The sequence below is a fragment of the Populus euphratica genome, unplaced genomic scaffold (genome assembly GCF_000495115.2).
Source record: "Populus euphratica unplaced genomic scaffold, PopEup_1.0 scaffold59.1, whole genome shotgun sequence".
Lineage (NCBI taxonomy): Eukaryota > Viridiplantae > Streptophyta > Magnoliopsida > Malpighiales > Salicaceae > Populus > Populus euphratica.
The window spans coordinates 25,547-44,586 of NW_011499940.1; the positions used below are offsets into that span (position 1 = coordinate 25,547).

Genomic DNA, 19,040 nt, shown 5'->3' on the forward strand with positions numbered 1-19,040 from the left:
TATTTCTAAATTATACGGGAAGAACATAAAATCAAGTAAAAAAAAATCAACAACAATTTCAATAGTAATATAAAGATCCGTAAAGCTTAAAAAAAAAACTCAGCATCCCTCAAGTTCAACCCTAGAAAAATACAACAGTAGCCGAGAATTAATACAACTTCATTGTAGCACCCTTTACACAATACAATTAATTAATTAATTAAAGAGAGGTTGCATGAGTGTGTTGCATAAAAATTGTACCCTTAAAAGGAACCTCCCTTGCTCAAGTAGTAAGATCTAAGTTTTTTTAAAAAATAAAAATAAAAAAGAAAGAAAGAAAGAAAAATGAATTATAAAAAGAAGAGAGTGAGATAGAGATGCTAGATTGTTTCAACTTTCATGTTTCTAACAGGTATTTTTTTCAAGTTTCAAACAGGAAACGAAAACATGAGAGATGATAAGGGAAGGGGTGGCTGCTATCAAAGAAAAGTAAAATGTGAAAGTATGGCACAAGGTTAGGTTAAGTAAGCTATTTATATTTTTTTTCTGTTTAAATATCACTTAATTAATTTGATTTAGTTTGAATCGATTGAATTAGTTCAGCTTTTTAAAATTAAAATCGAACATGATTAAGTCATTTTTTTTGGTTTTTAAATTGTTTTTTTTGGTATTTTTCTGGTTTGGTTTATTTAATTTTTTTTCATTTTAAATTGTTGATTGTTTTTTAATACCTCTATTTTTGATAGATTAAATATATATATATATATATATATATATATATATATTGTATCAATCTCTCTCTCTCTCTTTGCTGAAATATTGATAATTACAGCTTAAAAACAACATATTTTGTCCATTATATATAATAAAATTAAGCGAAGCTTAAGACTTTTATTTTAAAAAATAATATAAATTATACATAGAGAATATGCAAGAATTGGAAGAGATTGGGCCACGTGTTGTTGTGTGATTTTACTCCCTTGATCTGAAGGATCCCATGACGTTTGCAATCCATCATCAGGTCCTCTTTGAATTTTTCTTTTTATCGTCAGACTTGACGTGGTATGCAGACAATGGCCATCTTGTGGTCGCTAGCTATATGACGGTGGGATATCGATAGCCCTCTCCATTTCTTGCCCCTCCCTTCCTGTTCTGCCTGGAATATCTAGTCTTCTGCAGGTCAGTTCTCGACTCCCTGTTAGTTTCTTTCTCTAATCTTTGTTTTTCTGATAAAATATTTTCCAAATTCTGACAATGATTCTCTTCACTGCGAAGTGTCAAGATTCTTCTGCCTAATCCATGAAGATTGGAAATCCTTGTTGCTTACAGGTTTGGTTGAATTCAACTCTGTTGCGTTGCTTGCAGAGAACTTGGAAATGACTTCAGACAACAGTGGGAATTGCCTTGCATGGGCTGCTAGAGATAAATCAGGGTTTCTATCCCCATATACATTTAACAGAAGGCATGCATACAACAGAGAAAGCCCGTGTTTTTTCTTAGGCAACTAAGCTTGAACTGAGTGATTGGAGTTAAAGCACCAAACTGCATGGCCATGGAGCATTGCTCAGGCAATTTATTTTCAAAGTCAAAATCAACCACTAGGATTGTATACAGTGTATTTCAATATTATTTTTTATGGTTTTGTCAGAGCTTATTATCAATTTAAATTTTATGCAAGAGATTTTAGTTGAACTTGCAGCCTAATGGGAACAGGTATAAATTTCGATCCCATGATTGCATCAAGCTAGGAGATTCTAGAGTCTATATTCCCCCTAAGGTCTGATTTTTAGGCCTAGAAGTTACGGTTTAAGATTTGTCATATTTTCCTAATTAATTTAGGATTCTTTTTTCTATTTAGTTTAGAATCTTTTAATGCTTTTTACAGCCTTTGTTCACGATGTTTTTCCTAGTAGATGAGCGACAAGAAGAGCTTTAATAATTGGAATTAGAGTTTTTGGCAGAATTCTGTCTTTTTGTGCCTGCTATACTTCTTATATTGTTTCCGTTTGTGTCAGGATGATAATTACTATATTCCAAATTAAATTTTGAAATATTCAACAACTAATAAATTCTTCGAGAGTTCTGCAGGGCTGTCGGGAAAGATGATGTTTCACTCAAAATAACACACTGTGGGATTTGTTATGCTGATGTAGCTTATACCAGCGGGACATTTGGAGAGGCAATATATCCTGTAGTGCCCGGGTATGTCATCATCAGGAAAGATCTGTCTCATTTGTCATTAAAAAAACTGCTCTTAGGTACCTTGTATCAATGTTGTAATCATGTTTGTGTTTGGCATAGCCATGAGATTGTAGGAATTGTACAAGAAGTTGGATCTGAAGTTCAAAGCTTCAGAGTTGGAGACCATGTTGGGGTGGGAGCATATGTCAACTCGTGCAGAGATTGTGAGTATTGCAACGATGAGCTTGAAATTCATTGTTCAAATGGAGTAGTTTTCACCTTTAATGGGTTAGATGTGGATGGCACCGTGACAAAAGGAGGATACTCCAGTTTCATTGTTGTTCATAAAAGGTACGTGTAACTTGAGTCAAGGCCACTGAGCAAGTTTCTGGTGTTAAAAATAAATATAATAACTTTCTTGTTGAACAACAGATACTGCTACAAAATACCTGAGGATTACCCATTATCCTTAGCAGCACCTTTACTGTGTGCTGGGATAACAGTCTACACTCCTATGATTCGGCATAAGATGAACCAACCTGGAAAATCTCTAGGGGTGATTGGACTGGGTGGTCTTGGCCACTTGGCTGTGAAGTTTGGAAAGGCTTTTGGGCTCAATGTCACAGTTTTCAGCACAAGCATGAGCAAAAAGGAAGAAGCCTTGAATTTGCTTGGGGCAGACAACTTCGTGGTCTCATCTGACAATGAACAAATGAAGGTAAAGAAGCTCAATGAATTTTCGGGGATTCAAGGATCGAGACAAGAAATTTACCAGGTTTAGTTTTTGTGGTGTTTTCAGGCACTAGACAAATCCTTGGACTTCATCATCGATACAGCCTCAGGGGATCATCCATTTGACCCATACATATCAATTTTGAAGACAGCTGGAATCCTAGTTTTGGCGGGAAATCCAAGTGAAATCAAGCTCGCTCCTTTGAACCTTATTTTAGGTAACGTGATTTAAATGAGAGTAAGGAAGGCAAGAAAAGCTTCATCAAGATCCCATCAGTACACATTTCATTAAGCTGGTATTGAATTGTCTGACTGTCATAGGTATGAAAACCCTTACCGGAAGTGCAACAGGCGGTACCAAACAAACTCAGGAAATGCTGGACTTCTGCGGTGCCCACAAAATCTACCCCGAAGTAGAAGTAATTCCAATTCAATATGCAAATGAAGCCCTTGAGAGGCTAATCAAGAAAGATGTCAAGTATCGATTTGTGATTGACATTGAAAACTCCCTCAATTGACATATAGCATCCCTAATAAAGGATGGCAGGCAGTCTTCTAGTTCTCCAAAGTGGAAGGCCAGATCATCTTTTTCGTATCTTATAGTTTCGCTTGGCAATAAACTAAGAACACGAGAGAGTAATGGTATTTGCTTTCCAATCTTAAAAAGCGAAAACAGCCTTTGAAATGCATGTTTCTGTTGCACTCCGGGTCATTTTCAATATGCAATGCCAATATTATAGTAACATGCTCAGCACAGATTTTCCACTTATTGGATGAAGAAAGTTTGATTACATAACAATTTGTGATTCATCATTAAAAGAGCATAAAAACCCAATGTGTTCATTTTATTAGTTACAGATGACCTACAAATTCAATCAGCAAGGCATCCTTGAATCATACACCCTTTTCCTCTGCCACGATGTACAAGATATTCCGGCTTGTCCCCAACTATTTCGGTATTGCAGCTTGGCCATCTTCGTCGCTGTTATATAGCATATCCATAACCAGGAAGAAAACAATAAGTAGTTCAATATTAGACATACCTCTATTGACTTCATATAATGGGTAGAGTACCGTGATAAAAAAACGGGTAGGTATAACACAATCCAAACTTTCCTCAGTTCCTGGCCACACATTCCAAGGCACACTGACAGATTTTTGTTCTGTGTATGATGCAGCCAAACCATTAAAAATCGGTTCAAAGGGATGCATGGGGTCTTGTCCCGGAAGACACAAAGGCGAGGGTGTTGAAAAGTGCAGACATGGAATTCAAAGCAGTTTTCAGCACTTCAGGGGAGCAACCTGGTCTCGCCATTGTTTTCACCTGAGAAGAGATGCACATCCAAACTGAACATTGAACAAACAATAGAAAGACACAAAATCGCGAACAATAATCACATTCAGATTTAAAAAATTCTGATAATTGGATCTAAATGACAGCACTGATGACTGATCCAAAAAAAGGGAGAAAAAAAACATTTGGTATTATTTATGTGCATGCTATACATGGTTATAGAGAGCAAAAACTTACCATGTCAAGGTATGCGTGCAACTCCTTTATTTCCTTGATATATTCTTGGTCTTCTGTTAAAATACCATGGCCGCAAGCCTTCTTGTCTAATCCCGCTCTATCCAGCTGAACAGCACCAGTTTTCCCATGGACATTGTCAACTGATCTTCCAGCAACTGCTTCAGTTTTCTGTTAACAACAAAATGCTGTCACGAGCAGCAGAAATGAAATACATTCTTCGCATGGTTCAAGACAACATCTTGCTCTTACAATAATATCAGTTAGCATATAAGCCAGGCTGAAGCCACTACCTTTTCATGGTCCATCATCAAAGAATCCAACTTCCCGACACTAGAATTCCACGGTTGCATGACCCAGTTCCACACAAATTTATGTAAGAATTGTTTACTACTTCCTGGTCCAGTTGGCCGGAAGCTTCAAAACAGCTTGGTTTATCATTCTTTTTCAATAATTCATGCCCCCATCCCAAAGCATATAGTCAGACAAATGACCTTAACATTAACGTATCTGATACTTTCCAACATTCAAATGAATCATTTGAGGTAGAAACAACTCCTTGATTACCTTTACCCATGTTGTACATTAAACTCTACGATAATCTCTCATTCTCTAGCAATATGACAAAGAAGAACCAAGTTCAAAACGTTTGGAAACTATTACTACTAGTAAGTTACAACCAACATAAACTTCACCAAAAATCACACTTTCCTGTGAAATTTTTCATTTCGACTAAAGCTCTAATCTTAAAATAACAAAACATAGTAAAGCAAGTCAAATGAACAGCAAATCCTAAGCAATTGTCTAAAACAAACAAATCCCATAAATAAAATAACATAGATACATGATAAACTAACAAAGCATACCATGTCTATCTCCTCTAGTTGAGCAAAGTTGAGTTCCTTGTCTTCCACCTGCAAAATAAAAAATAATTGATGATGTTCACTGGGAAGAAACTACATAACAAAAAAAAGAAGACCCTTTTGCTTGTAAAACAGTATCAAACAACCAAAGTTGTCGCTAAGCTTTTCTGGGATATGAGACTTACCAGTGTTTCAGTTGAGCCACAGCCTTGAAGCGAAGAAGACAAGGAATCCATTCTGTCTTTGAACTGTTTTCTTACAAACTGAACGGGAAAATAAACTGCTATGGGTAAAGTACATGTTGACCCCTGTAGTCTTATAAATATTTTACTTGAACCTCTATTTTTTAGTTTTTCAATTTAAAGTATTGTTTTAAAAATGTTTCATAACTTGACTGCTTATAGTTAGTTTCTAGCTAATAGAGGACCTACCTTACAAACAATACAATTTTTATGGGTTTTAATCAAGGCAGACAATAAAGTTTGGTTTCGGATTGATATCGATGCCTGCCTGCCTGCCTCGGAGAGAAAGAGAAAGCTTCGTTTTCAAGAAATGCCTTTGCTATTGTCTCCCTCCCCATTTTTCTCTGCTGGACTGCTCCCTCAACTCTCAATAATTATCGATTCACCATTTAAACCCGCGTGTCTTATTTTTTCTTTCTTAAAAAAAAAATATCCGGTACACAAGTTGTTTATATATGTTTTTTATTTTAAATTAAAAAATTGAAAATATAAATTGAAAAGGTTATGTAAATTTGATGAAAATATTTCATAGTATAAAATAAAACTTGTATCGATATTTATTTAACTTATTTATTTAAATAAATAAAATATAAATCTATATTTTAAAAAACTTATAATTTAAAAGATAAATATGAATAAAATTAACTGAATAAATCTAAATACATAAAAAAAATATATAAGAATCATGATCTAAGTTACGAAGATAGGATAAATTTATAAAACAAATTTAAAATAATTATAAAATTAATATTAAAAAAATCAAAGCATGACATTCATCCGGTGGTATTATATGCGCCTCCTAAATAGTGCAAACATCATCCAAGTGTTGAGGTGTGCCAAGCATGTTTCAAAAACTTTAAACATAAAAACATTAATAAAAATATCAAAAATTATCCTTTATGACCTTGATAATTATATAAAATACTCATATGAAAGTACAAAAATACTCCTAAATGCTAAGCCTGTGTTTTGTCTATTCTAATGTTAAAAATATAATTGCACTGTTCATTAAAATTCCAAAATACCATTATTCAGCAGTTCAATAATTTTTTTGACTTTGGAGACAAATATATATTTTTATTGTTAAGAAACTTATGCAAAATCAGTAAAGTTTTTGGTCAAGAGTTTTATATTTTATTGATTTTAAAGGCGAAATAGTATTTTTACAATTGATTAGTACTTAAAAGTGCATTTTTTATCAAGGTTTTATGTCATCATTTTACATTTGAAGTATGAATAACTCCTTAACTAAAGCATGTTTTATAATAATATATCTAATAATATAAGATTCCTTTAATTTGTGGTAAATATTCATTTTAAATGCAGGCATATCACATAAATAAAAAGATTGATTGATAAATTTAAGAACTGAAATTAAAAGGACAAAGAGATGGTCAAACTTAGAAAAGAGATGTCGGTGTAATCCAAATCGGAACACTGTTCGGTAATTAAATCATATCTGGAGTTGTAGATCTCATATTTAGGTCTACTTTATATGGATGGAAAGGTAAGACATATGCCTACAACTTTCATATGGAGCCCAAGACTTAAAAATATCATTTTCAAGTCCAAATTGTAGCAACAACAAAGAAGTCCGAATCTGTCTTCCAACCCGAGCACTGTTCAGTGTTTGACCCATATCTGGAGTTTTAAAAATCCAAATGACCAGAATTTTTTACACAAAAAAAGCTGAGATAATTTTCTACAACTTTCATGTTTTCAAGTGGCTCTAATATTAAAGTTTTGGGCAGACAAGAGAAGATAAAGATTGTCACCAAGTCAAGAGTTGGTCACCCACTCATTAATTAGTCATCAAATCAATAATTCTCAATTTTGGCCTATAAAAGGAGACATTTGCCATGCATTTAGGCATCTTGGTTTCCAGATTAAGATCATGATCTTACTTTATTTTTTTGTATTTTTTATAATGTTTATGCTTTGTTTTCATTAATATCAAATTTATACCTTTTATTTCCTTTTATTTACTTAGTTAACTTTTATCTTATTTATGTTCTTGTTTTGTTTATTTATTTTTCTTTCATTTATTATATCTAATTAAGTTTATTATGTCAAGGTGAAAAGGTTACGCTAATGACGTAAGAATAAGTATAATGTAAATTTAATATGGACTTTAATGTTTGATACTAACATGTTTTGTATTTGCTATCTTGTTCACTCTTTAATACTTTGCTTATTAAATAACTAATCTAGATTCATGTTGTATAACACTTGGTATAACAAATACTTGGCACTTTCATAACTCATACTGTATAGTATAACCGACACCTGAGCTATGAAAGGAACTTGATTTGTTGTTAACATAAGTTATAATCATGAATACCTGACGAGATTTACAAGTATTAGCATTAATCAAATAAAATAACTAGTGTGATCATGTTAACAATTTATAATCTAATTAGAACCTTCTTTGTGTGTGGTTTTAAATTAAATAATAAGAATTTATACTATACTTGTTTGACATACCATTAGTGGAATCTCTAACCTTGACATTTGTTATTATCATTGTTTAATCCTTACATTAATATTCTATCTCGAAGTTCTCATCTTTCTCTTCCTCTTCTCTTTCTTTTTCTTTATTATTATTATTATTGTTATTACCATTATTATTATTATTATTATTATTGTTATTACTATTATTATTGTTGTTGTTGTTGTTGTTGTTATTGTTATTATTGTCATCTATAATTTATACATTTAACCTCCCTGTGGTTTGACCCCGGTCTTGCTGAGTTATTTATTACTTCGACATTTTTGCACTTGAGAGAAGATATCAATTTTTTGACCGTGTCAACTATGCAAAAAAAATAAAACATCAATACCCCTGCCCAAGAGGCTTAATTCTTTTAGACCAAAGAGCAAGAAATTTTTTTTATTATAGTTTAAGGAATATTTTGATATAGATTAAGTTATAATAAAACACTTAGGTCATTTAGTTTTTTTAAGGTAAAGTCCCCATCTTTCCCTTTTTTTCTCTATAATACACTTTTTCAACATAACATTTAGTACAATGGCATTTTAGCTATTAAATAAAAAATAGTGATAAATTTATAAATAATCAAATATTTTTTTTTGTAAGTAAGTTAAATGCTAACAAGTGTATAAAATTTAGGATATAAACTATAATTTTTCAAAATTTAACAAGTAAATATACTTTTGACTGGACTATAAGAAGTTATGAGTATTTTTTTCTAATAAAAATTAATATATGATGCAACTTGCATGAATTGAAGCAAAGGATACATTTGTTTCAAAAACAATTTTAATTTTTTTTTTCACTTATTCTAAGGAATATTTTTTTATCATAATAAATAAATATTTTTCTTTGAACAATTTCTCCAAACTATATTAAATATGTGAAAATCCATAAAATTAACACTAAAAAGTTTCAAAATAAAAATTACTTGGTAATATGAAAGTTGATTGCAAGAAAAGCATTGATATTAAACTTGATATAGTTTATCTTATTTAAAGTTTGGGTTATAAATTAAAAAATTTAATTCAGATTAATTCAAGTTAATTAGATTTTTATAAAAAAATTAATATAATTTTTTTAATTTTTTTTAAATCAAATATTTTTAACCCATGAACCAGGTGTAGTTGGTTTTTTTAGTACACCTGACCTAGGTTGCGGGTCGACTTAGCCTGCCGAATAGGACAGCAAGCCCAAAGTGGAATATTTCTCAAACTTTACGGGTCAAAATGCACCCTATGCTACACTACAAGGGCCACGATTTTCAATTTGGTTCACTTAACAAAACCCCAACAGGCCCAAACGCTTTTGCCTTGCAAAATCCAGCAATTTCTTTTCCGGGTGTCCTTTTTGAGAGGCATCGTTACTATTACCTTCCTCTTACAAGCCAAAAAAGAAATCCATAAAGAGGAGAGTCTCTGTTTCCTCGTCAACAAATCTTCAATTCTCTCACGACAGCTAACGCCGCAACCACGTCCGGCGACGGCGGATTGTCATTCGTTGAGTTGGGTTTGTTTGTGGGCTTAATTGGTGGCAGCAGTCAGCAAGCGAGAATACAAAGTGAGGGGAAAAAAACAAGAGAGAAGAAGAAGGATGGCAATAGCAGCTCCTGGGCAGCTGAATTTAAACGAATCACCATCATGGGGATCTAGAAGTGTTGATTGTTTTGAAAAATTAGAACAAATTGGTGAAGGCACTTATGGGTCAGTCAGTCAGTCTTCACTGATTTCTCTGTCTCTGTGTTTTTTAAGCTTTCCTGTTGATTTTTTAGCTTTTTTATGATTAATTATGGGTTTTTTCCCTTACTAATTTCTGTCAAGGAAAGATCAAAACTTGCTTACAATTGGGTTTTTATTTATTGTATGTAGGCAAGTGTATATGGCAAGAGAAATAAAGACAGGTGAAATTGTTGCTTTGAAGAAAATAAGAATGGACAATGAGAGAGAAGGGGTAACTTTCTGTTTTTTTTTTTTTGGTTTCACACTCTTTTTTATGTTACTTTGTTTTTGTTTTAAAAGTGTTTGGTTGCTAAAATAAAGGTTGTGTTCTTTTGTAGTTTCCTATAACAGCAATAAGGGAGATCAAGATTTTAAAGAAATTACATCATGAGAATGTGATTAACTTGAAAGAGATTGTGACTTCTCCAGGTTGAAAGTTGAAATATTCTTATTCAATTGTGCTTGCCATGTTTTCGTATTTATAGAAATAATATAGGTGTTTTTACGTGTTTGATAACTGAAATGCTCGTGATTGTTTTTTTCAGGTCCAGAGAGGGATGAGCAGGGGAGACCAGGCAAGTTCTCTACTTTGCTTCTGTAAATTAAGCCTTTCAAATTTTTGAATTGATCTCTGTTTAAGATATCCACGCTGATGCTTGCATGCCCGCGTGCTTGTTTTGATTGTATTTGGTTATAAAAGGGATTGTTTTAATGGTTGTCATATTTGGAGGTAATTGATTTATGACCACAGTGTTATGTGCGATTGCAGATGGTAACAAGTATAAAGGTGGGATCTACATGGTTTTTGAATACATGGATCATGATTTGACTGGTCTCGCTGATCGTCCTGGGATGAGGTTTTCAGTTCCCCAAATTAAGGTATTGTTAGAAGTAGAAATGAAGGAATCTCTTTATTTCTAATCACTGAGCATATGATACTTGACATTGTTCCCACGGCTCCTGGTTTATCCTCTTCTACACGGTTCTCACTTCTTTTTCTTGAAGTGCTACATGAGGCAACTTTTGACGGGGCTTCACTATTGTCATGTAAATCAAGTGCTTCATCGTGATATAAAAGGTTATTAAGAAATAAAGTATTTTACTATTAGATCCTGTTTTCCATCTCATGGAGCATTGGTCAGCTAAACTGCATCATTGCTGCAGGTTCTAATCTGCTCATAGACAATGAGGGTAATTTGAAGCTGGCTGATTTTGGGCTTGCTCGGTCATTCTCAAATGATCACAATGCAAATCTTACAAATCGCGTTATTACATTATGGTACAGGTGATAATTGTAGCCCCTTAAATGGAGAGCTTTGGTTTTAAGACATACTTCATTTTTACTCTAAGACCATGAACTTTGGCTTTCCACCTAACAAGGGGAGAATGATAAAAGATAATTTGAATGAGAACCAGTTATTTTCATCTTGCGCAGACCCCCAGAGTTGCTGCTTGGGACAACAAAGTATGGTCCAGCTGTTGATATGTGGTCTGTTGGTTGTATTTTTGCTGAACTTCTCCATGGGAAACCAATTTTCCCTGGAAAAGATGAAGTAAGTAACCTTGCCACCATTAATTGTTTTTTTCCCTCTATTTTTGAAGGACTTCCTATCCTCCATGTGTTGTATATATGTAGCTTCTTCCTTTTAATAGCTATTGGAAAGCAGAAGAGGGGGGTATACTGGCCATAGTTTCTGTGGACTTAACAGGTTAATCATATGATTATATGCTGACCTATTGCAATATGGACAGGCTCACAACTTTCTGGAGCCACCTTTGGTTTGAATTCTTAAAATGTCTGTCCTTGAGATCAAAGTCATTCAAGAGTTTCCTACCATCATTTACTTGGATTTCCATAACTTATTGGGTTTTCTTGAAAGAATAGAAATTAAGTTTGCTTTGGCAGTTCTCTAATTTGGAACTTCTTCCCATCAAGATGATGAATAATCTAATGAAAGGAATGGGCTTCTGGTTGCTATTTAGTTGATCATCGTATCAAAAAATTTGCTTGCTTGAAACCAATTTCATGAGTATTTCTGTTATTGCTGCAGCCTGAACAACTAAATAAGATTTTTGAGCTATGTGGAGCCCCTGATGAGTTTAATTGGCCTGGAGTTTCCAAGATTCCTTGGTACAACAATCTCAAGCCAACAAGGCCAATGAAGAGGCGTCTAAGAGAGGTTTTCAGACAGTAAGCACGAACTTGTATTTGTAGATGCTACAATGTTTTCTCATTATGACATAAATTTGGGCTTTGATAACTACTGTCCCCTAACCTTTTCTCTGTTTTTTTGGTGTTGTGTTTTTCTGTTATAGTTTTGACCGTAATGCTTTGGAGTTATTGGAGAGAATGCTGACTCTTGATCCCTCTGAGGTATCCTCTTATTGGATATGCTCTCTTCCGTTTATGTTTTTTGTTTACTTGTCATAACTTGAGTCTGATTATGTCAATTTTTCTTGTGAACTAATTGGTTTGATAATGTGAAAATCAGTTTGGAGTGTATTTCTTCTTAGAAGTTACACCATGAGCAGTGTGCAATAGATTGAAAATCCCCAGTGTTAGTGCAGAAGCATAATTTACTTTTTTAAACCTTTTTCCAAAATAGCCTGTTGGATCAAGTTAAGCAAACATTTTTTTTTGAGATCTTGGCTTCACCCAACTAGGAAACACATGTAGAATACTGAGCAGATAAAAACTGTGAGATTCCCTGAGTATCATCAACTGGCCCCAAACCTTTTTATCTCTGCCAAGAGATTGTTGTGATGTCATACTCTGACCTCGTGAGTTTACCCCTTAAAACCAGAAGTAAGGTACACATTTGGTAGAACACATCAATTTAGTTTTTTGAATTAGTTAAGCTGAATTTAGTTTCTTGGACTTGTATTTCATGTATTCAACTTGCTGCACTTGCATCGTATGTCTTTATTAAGTGTTGTTTTGCAACTTATTAACTGTCCCCTTAGGACACCCAGGGAGTTAGAACTTGAAACCTTCAACCTAGAGTAATCAGGCACAGTTCTTAATTAACTTGCTGGTGGGTTTCTCAATGAATACCATAATTAACTTCTTAATACCGGGAGAAGAATTTGCTACACCCCAATAGCTCACACATCCTACTTGGAGGGACCCTTCTTGGACCCAACAAGAAGCCAACAATTATTAACTTGAAATTCTTAACATCCATGTCCTTGAACCTCAAAAAAACCTAATCATAATTTGGTCTAACTAGCCCCTAGAATCTTCTGTTATTGTTTAAAATCAATTGCCCATTTGCAGTGTATAGAATTTTTTTCTTGATCCATAACTGCCCCGTATTGTTTATACTTGCTTTTTATGCTTGTTATGACAGAGAATATCTGCCAAGGATGCACTTGATGCTGAGTATTTCTGGACCGATCCATTACCTTGCAACCCCAAGAGGTTTGCTCATACTTCTGTAACCTTTAGATCTAATTCCTTGAGATCTCTATTTCTTGTTTTATATATCCTTGACAAGTTTTCATTTGGTGATTCAGTTTGCCGAAATATGAAGCATCACATGAGTTTCAGACTAAGAAAAAACGTCAGCAACAAAGGCAGCATGAAGAAAATGCTAAGCGTCAGAAACTGCAGCACCAGCAGCAGCATGGCCGGCTCCCCCCCGGTCAACAGTCTGGGCAGGCACATCCACAAATGCGATCAGGCCCTAATCAGCCCTTGCATGGCTCTCAGCCCCCGGTTGCTGCAGGGCCTAGCCACCATTATGGGAAGCCTCGAGGACCTGCTGGCGGACCAGGCAGATACCCCCCAAGCGGAACAAGTGGGGGATACAACCACCCTAATCGTGGTGGTCAAGGTAGCAGTGGTTATGGTAGTGGGCCATATCCTCCACAGGGGCGAGCTCCACCATATGGCTCAAGTAGCATGCCTGGTGCACCTCCACATGCAAGTGGAGGGGGTAGTGGCTATGGAGTTGGTGGTCCAAATTATCCTCAAGGCGGTCCACCTTATGGTGGTTCTGGTGCTGGTCGTGGTTCAAACATGATGGGTGGAAACCGCAACCAACAATATGGTTGGCAGCAGTAAACAGTTTGAGTAATTGATGTACCATGAGACCTCATGAAACAAAACTTTAAATGTGAAAAAGATTATCCGAGTGGTTGATGACTGGACAACATCTTCTATGCTTCAGAGCTCAACAGAATGGATCACTGGAAGAGCCTCCCATTGAGCATTTGTACAACCCAGAGTTCTCCGAGTGTTTCACCATACTTCAATAAATTAGAGACATCTGAGTTGAAGGTGCTTTAATTTAATGAACCGTGTATCTTCATTAAAGAAAGAAAAATAAAGTACTCTGAGCCATTTCTGTGATTTGCGCTCAGGTTTGTGCGCAGCGGACATGTACATTTGTGAGTCAAACTATTGCAATGTTGAATAAGAGAGTGTGGATGTTTGTCTAACAGCATGTATTGATGTTTTTTGTTGTTTGTAATTGTCTGACTGCAAAAATAACTCAAGGATAGATAAATCTATGGCTTTCAGAGTTTCAAACCAACCCTTGTCCAATACAGTGGCGAAGAACCAACATAATGAGGATTATTTCAAGCATATACAACATCGAGGGTCTTGTCCAATACAGTGGTGAAGAACCAAAATAATGAGGATTATTTCAAGCATATACAACATCGAGGGTCTTGTCCAATACAGTGGTGAAGAACCAAAATAATGAGGATTATTTTAAGCATATATAACATCGAGGGCTGGATACCAGCCACACAAGTACAACTCTGTTTACAAATCTTGATCCGGAAAGGGGTATTTACAAAATCCCCTGGGATGTATTTGAAGCATCTCCTGTACGAAATAAGGGCCAATAGACGATCTATGGATCTTTCAATGATGAAAAAAAATGTGATAATTCACTAAATTCTGGAGATATATTATGGTTGAAGACAGGTCTTGGAATCCCATGCTCGTACTTATTCTCCAATCATGCAAGAAAAGTTTCTGGTTTCATTAGTAGAAATCAAAGAACATGGTCCTCTTGGCTATCAAGCCTCATCCTCATCCTCATCTCTATGTGCTCTAGCTTTCTTGATAGATTCCATGGCATCCTCAAATGATTTCTGCATGCAAATTCAAACAGTTTTTGATATATTTCAACAGCTATACATATTTGGATATATACAAAAGGTCTCATTGCTTCTTTGGCTCTTTTATCAACTATATATGTAACAGATTCTTTTCTCTGTTTCAATAGAGAACAGACCACAGAAATACATCACATGCGAAAACTTTGCTGTCTCACACAAAACATGAAAATTGGTATGCTTCCAGTCTTTCTGTCATACTACAACAAAGCCAATCTCACTTAAGACATGCATATTGAGAACAGCATTTTGACGCTTTGATGCACTAGGCCCCTGCCCGAGTAAGGTTTCCAAACTCCAGTTACATATGATTTGCTATAGGAGCATGACAAATTACATTATTTTGGAAGCATTGGTTCAAATCAACAGGTAGACTGTTTATAACTACGGCCATTTAATTCCACATTTTGATGGGAAACCGTTGTCATAACCGCTAGATAAATCATATCAACAGCCTGTTAAAAGCAGTTAGTACAAGGAATACCTTGTCATAAAGTAAAACCGAAGCTACTATATGCAAGGCAATGGAGAAAGTAACAAGAAATCGATGGGATCAGCCTTGAATTCTCTAGATGATCAATCAATAACAGCAACTGAAAACACACTAATATCATTAACACCATAACAAGAAGCAATAGCATACCCCTGAATTGTGCATATTCCACAGTGCTTCCTTTCCCATATCCACCACCACGGACCCACCAAGTAAGGCACTGCAGAAAAGATTAAAAAAAAAATACCACCTTAATCTCTACATAAAAATGCAGAAACAGACCGATCAAACAAGTACAAGTACAAGATGTAAAACCCTAGCATGCCCTAAACTCAAACTTTCGAGTCCAGATTTTACTTCCAACCCAGTTCGATAAGCATCACTGCTAATCAAAAGATCCCAACTTTGAACCAAAAAAATAATAACAAGCACATAAAATAAAAAAAAACAACGAAAAAAAACTAAAAAAAAAAAATCACTCCTGAAATACAGAAACAACATCAAAACAAACATACCAGCCAAAAGCTGCATTGAGAAGAAACGCACGACTGGTCATGAACTTGATCAAATTCTCCAATTTTGAGCTCCACCCAGACTTTGTATACCTATAAAACCTCGAATCATAATCATTATTATCATAATTATGATAATATCCATAGCCCCCACGATTATAATAATTTTTATTACTATAATAATTCCTTCCCGTGTGATTATTAGAAGAAGAATAAGAGGACCGAAAGTTGTAATCAGCACGTTTTTTATCGTTTCTAAGAATTTCGTAAGCTTCAGAGACTTGTTTGAATTTGAGGGTGGCTTTCTCTCTTACAGGATTTGATGATCGTGCGTGTTTGTCTGGGTGGAGTTCTAACGCTAATCTTCGATATGCTTCTTTTATTTCTTCTTTTGTTGCGGTTCTGTTTATACCCAAGACCTTGTAGTAATCCATGCTTGAATTTGTTTCTGGATTTCTTTGAGGTTATTGGTTTTTTTGAGAATTAAAGAAGAGGAGAGAGAGATTGTCCCAGACAGCCGTGGCATTTTTGTGTCCTCTTCTTCGGCAAGATCTTCTGTTCTTGTGGAGTTAATTTCTGTTTTTGACGTAGCTGCAATTTGATCCTTATAGTCTTGTAAATTACAGGTTGATCCCTTAATGATTATTCTACTTCTTAAAAACTAGAATAAATCAACTAAATTTTATTAAATTAATATTTATATTAGTTAAAAGATAAAAAATCTATCTATATTCAACTTTAAGCCATGTTTGTATTTACATTTTAAAAATATTTTTCAAAAAATTTAAAATTTTTGTATTTTTTTCTTTATTTCAAATTAATATATTTTTAGTATTTTTAGATCATTTTGATATATTGATATAAAAAATAATTTTTTAAAAATAAAAAAATATTATTTTAATATATTTTCAAGTAAACAATACTAAAAAAACAATTATAATTACACTTTAAAATAAACCTTAGATCCAAAACCTAATCAATTCATTAAATTATGCAGAGTTCAATATAAACCTTAGATCCAAAACTTCTTGAATCAATTCATTAAATTATGCAGAGTTCAATAATTATAATCAAGAGTTATATAAAATTAGGACTCCAACCGAGTTTGATTGATTTAATATTTTTATAGTTTAGATTGAAACCTAACTTAGATAAAACTTCAAATTATGAATTTTTAGGTTTATCCGCTATGCTTAAACATGTTTCATCCCACCCAATAAATAAATAAATATTCAAATAAAAATAAATGAATAAATCAAGAAAGTAACATTTATTTAACTAATTAAGTTAAATTGATATGATATAAGGGGATTCTAATTTTAAAAATAAAACCAGTTTATAATCATAAAAGAATATTTTTCATCTACATTGAATTAAGAAGATATACTCAATCTCTATATACAAAAGCACTTACTAATAAAAATAATAACAAAAAATCAAACAAAACACAAAATTAATTGTTTTATATTTGATTTTAAATTATTAATTAAAAAATCTCTTGATAGTTTTAGTCATTTTTCTATCTATTGTTATAAACTCAACACCTAACTCGCCCGAGACTTCATCTAAAATAAAATAAAAAGTTAAAATATTAACTTGATGATTTAATCTAGTAAAATACCTAGTTAAAACCCATTTAATCTAGTAAAATATCTAGTTAAAACCCCATCCTTAATCTTGTAACTTTTTATTTTTTTTAAATCGAATTGATCTTGTCTTGATATTATTTACAAAAAAAAAGGGAAAATAAAAGAAAAGAAAAGAAAAGAAAGGAAATCAACCTGGATAGACCTTCGGTCAATCCCATATCACTTTTTTATAAATATGTTTGTAAAAGCTCAAATACCTCACATTTAAGAGTGATTTATTTAGAGCAAGGTGATTAAGACACTTTACATAATACTACAATATGCATGGACATTGTCATCACTGAAAAGATGGACTGTTTCATCAGGGACGGTGCAGTAAGCTTGGTCTGGGAAGTATCCATGAACACTTTCATTGAACCCATGTCTGTAATAGTTATACGATGTCGTGTACGTAGTTTCATCCAAGTATTGGGATGCATATGGATAGTATTCACTGTCATATGGAAATGGCCAGAACTCTGCTCTTCTTCCTGTTCTTCTCACTACCTTCAGGACCTTTCTCTGGTCGACATACCCTTTCACAGTCACCTTTTGCGTATCCATGTCTATTTCCAAGCTATCAACACCTGCATGATGCAGAGTAAAAAAATGAAAAAAAAACAAGAAGAAGAAGAAGAACATTGGCAATTTATATTCCCTGTCAAGTACTCAATATACATGCTTTGCTGCAATTTTGATCATAACCAAATCGAACAAACTAGAGCATTGATATTAAAACCAACCGGGCTCGCTAGGTCGAACCAAAGATAGCCAAGCTAAGTTTTTCTAAAAAAACAAAGGAAATTGACTTGATCAAACCGAGTAAACTAAAAGTAAAGCTAAGTTATTGTCATTCTGGGAAGCCAAGCCAAGAGAGTTAAAAACTTAGTTCGGCTCCATGCTTCCTTATACTTAGTTGTGTAAGAAAGAAAAAAAAGAAGCACACAAAAACCGAATGAAACTAAGAAGCAAAACTGCAAAGATTAAACAAGATAAATTCTAAAAAAAGCTACAAACACTTGCCATCAATTTTCGAGATTGCTCTTCGTATTCTCTTTTCACATCCTTCACAATCCATATGTACCAAGAGCTCCACAATCTATCAAACGAGTGGAAATGCAAGCATGGATACCATAAATGAGAGCAATAGCAGAGAAAATCTTGATGAGACTGGAGCACTTACAGACAAGGCGTTGGATAATTTTGACCTCCCAAATCGCCATTGAAACATGATGGGCGTGCGTTTGAAGCTCTACAGAAGAAGCTAAGAATGTTTCTCCTTCTCTACATATGTTAGCATTTATCACTTCTCTTCTCCTGGGAAGCCACTTGGTTTTGTGTAGGCAGATGGCATTCTTCAACCGTAGATGGCTTGTGTCGTGATCACAAGTGGGCAGATAATTTCTTTTTATTTGAGTTATTTCTCTCAAAGTTTTGAGCCTTTTACTGCTTTAAAGAATAAGTACTCGTACGGGATTGCAGATAGCATTAGATTTGTGTCAGGCATAGATCAAATTCATTGGCTGTCAATAACCATGTA

At 34.0% G+C, this 19,040-nt stretch overlaps 5 protein-coding genes across 8 annotated transcripts; 2 read left to right on the forward strand and 3 right to left on the reverse strand.

The window, feature by feature from the left end:
• Positions 1-1,064: 1,064 nt before the first annotated feature.
• Positions 1,065-3,565, forward strand: LOC105136853 (probable cinnamyl alcohol dehydrogenase 1). 4 transcript variants are annotated; one of them, XM_011042345.1, is made up of 7 exons: positions 1,065-1,158; positions 1,309-1,441; positions 2,068-2,181; positions 2,281-2,511; positions 2,593-2,878; positions 2,960-3,110; positions 3,214-3,565. In XM_011042345.1, the coding sequence occupies exons 2-7, from the start codon at positions 1,356-1,358 to the stop codon at positions 3,408-3,410; spliced, it is 1,065 nt and encodes a 354-aa protein (XP_011040647.1). In that variant the 5' UTR covers positions 1,065-1,158; positions 1,309-1,355; the 3' UTR covers positions 3,411-3,565. The 4 variants fall into 4 exon arrangements, with proteins under 4 accessions (XP_011040647.1, XP_011040649.1, XP_011040648.1 ...); XM_011042347.1 differs by having other exon boundaries at positions 1,070-1,158; positions 1,345-1,441; XM_011042346.1 differs by having other exon boundaries at positions 1,077-1,176; positions 1,345-1,441.
• A 96-nt stretch (positions 3,566-3,661) lies between these two features.
• On the reverse strand, positions 3,662-5,558 carry LOC105136855 (pyrophosphate--fructose 6-phosphate 1-phosphotransferase subunit alpha-like). The gene is made up of 4 exons (XM_011042348.1): positions 5,469-5,558; positions 5,287-5,334; positions 4,424-4,591; positions 3,662-4,216 (listed from the first exon to the last, which is right to left on the reverse strand). Exons 1-4 carry the CDS (start codon positions 5,517-5,519, stop codon positions 4,091-4,093), a joined length of 393 nt encoding a protein of 130 aa, XP_011040650.1. The 5' UTR covers positions 5,520-5,558; the 3' UTR covers positions 3,662-4,090.
• A 3,770-nt stretch (positions 5,559-9,328) lies between these two features.
• Positions 9,329-14,177, forward strand: LOC105136856 (cyclin-dependent kinase C-2-like). Its single transcript, XM_011042349.1, has 12 exons — positions 9,329-9,719; positions 9,885-9,966; positions 10,073-10,163; positions 10,280-10,309; positions 10,504-10,613; positions 10,740-10,812; positions 10,899-11,019; positions 11,170-11,287; positions 11,786-11,925; positions 12,051-12,108; positions 13,085-13,155; positions 13,251-14,177. Exons 1-12 carry the CDS (start codon positions 9,610-9,612, stop codon positions 13,798-13,800), a joined length of 1,554 nt encoding a protein of 517 aa, XP_011040651.1. The 5' UTR covers positions 9,329-9,609; the 3' UTR covers positions 13,801-14,177.
• A 250-nt stretch (positions 14,178-14,427) lies between these two features.
• Positions 14,428-16,437, reverse strand: LOC105136857 (Chaperone DnaJ-domain superfamily protein). Its single transcript, XM_011042351.1, has 3 exons — positions 15,876-16,437; positions 15,511-15,580; positions 14,428-14,843 (listed from the first exon to the last, which is right to left on the reverse strand). Exons 1-3 carry the CDS (start codon positions 16,304-16,306, stop codon positions 14,769-14,771), a joined length of 576 nt encoding a protein of 191 aa, XP_011040653.1. The 5' UTR covers positions 16,307-16,437; the 3' UTR covers positions 14,428-14,768.
• Positions 16,438-17,699: 1,262 nt separating this feature from the next.
• Positions 17,700-18,983, reverse strand: LOC105136858 (Heavy metal transport/detoxification superfamily protein). The gene is made up of 3 exons (XM_011042352.1): positions 18,684-18,983; positions 18,524-18,599; positions 17,700-18,087 (listed from the first exon to the last, which is right to left on the reverse strand). Exons 1-3 carry the CDS (start codon positions 18,729-18,731, stop codon positions 17,765-17,767), a joined length of 447 nt encoding a protein of 148 aa, XP_011040654.1. The 5' UTR covers positions 18,732-18,983; the 3' UTR covers positions 17,700-17,764.
• Positions 18,984-19,040: the final 57 nt, after the last annotated feature.

Excerpts from the sequence above, each read along its gene's own strand:
- LOC105136853 (XM_011042345.1), top strand. The coding sequence starts at position 1,356 with ATGACTTCAGACAACAGTGGGAATTGCCTTGCATGGGCTGCTAGAGAT. Across the intron at positions 2,512-2,592 it reads TTCATTGTTGTTCATAAAAG|ATACTGCTACAAAATACCTG; the intron begins GTACGTGTAACT and ends GTTGAACAACAG. Across the intron at positions 3,111-3,213 it reads TCCTTTGAACCTTATTTTAG|GTATGAAAACCCTTACCGGA; the intron begins GTAACGTGATTT and ends TGACTGTCATAG.
- LOC105136856 (XM_011042349.1), top strand. The coding sequence starts at position 9,610 with ATGGCAATAGCAGCTCCTGGGCAGCTGAATTTAAACGAATCACCATCA. Across the intron at positions 9,967-10,072 it reads TGGACAATGAGAGAGAAGGG|TTTCCTATAACAGCAATAAG; the intron begins GTAACTTTCTGT and ends GTTCTTTTGTAG. Across the intron at positions 11,926-12,050 it reads CTAAGAGAGGTTTTCAGACA|TTTTGACCGTAATGCTTTGG; the intron begins GTAAGCACGAAC and ends TTTCTGTTATAG.
- LOC105136855 (XM_011042348.1), bottom strand. The coding sequence starts at position 5,519 with ATGGATTCCTTGTCTTCTTCGCTTCAAGGCTGTGGCTCAACTGAAACA. Across the intron at positions 5,335-5,468 it reads GTGGCTCAACTGAAACACTG|GTGGAAGACAAGGAACTCAA; the intron begins GTAAGTCTCATA and ends TTTATTTTGCAG. Across the intron at positions 4,217-4,423 it reads TGCACGCATACCTTGACATG|GTGAAAACAATGGCGAGACC; the intron begins GTAAGTTTTTGC and ends ATCTCTTCTCAG.
- LOC105136857 (XM_011042351.1), bottom strand. The coding sequence starts at position 16,306 with ATGGATTACTACAAGGTCTTGGGTATAAACAGAACCGCAACAAAAGAA. Across the intron at positions 15,581-15,875 it reads CTCAATGCAGCTTTTGGCTG|TGCCTTACTTGGTGGGTCCG; the intron begins GTATGTTTGTTT and ends TCTTTTCTGCAG. Across the intron at positions 14,844-15,510 it reads GGAATATGCACAATTCAGGG|AAATCATTTGAGGATGCCAT; the intron begins GTATGCTATTGC and ends ATTTGCATGCAG.
- LOC105136858 (XM_011042352.1), bottom strand. The coding sequence starts at position 18,731 with ATGTTTCAATGGCGATTTGGGAGGTCAAAATTATCCAACGCCTTGTCT. Across the intron at positions 18,600-18,683 it reads AATTATCCAACGCCTTGTCT|ATTGTGGAGCTCTTGGTACA; the intron begins GTAAGTGCTCCA and ends CTCGTTTGATAG. Across the intron at positions 18,088-18,523 it reads AGCAATCTCGAAAATTGATG|GTGTTGATAGCTTGGAAATA; the intron begins GCAAGTGTTTGT and ends TGCATCATGCAG.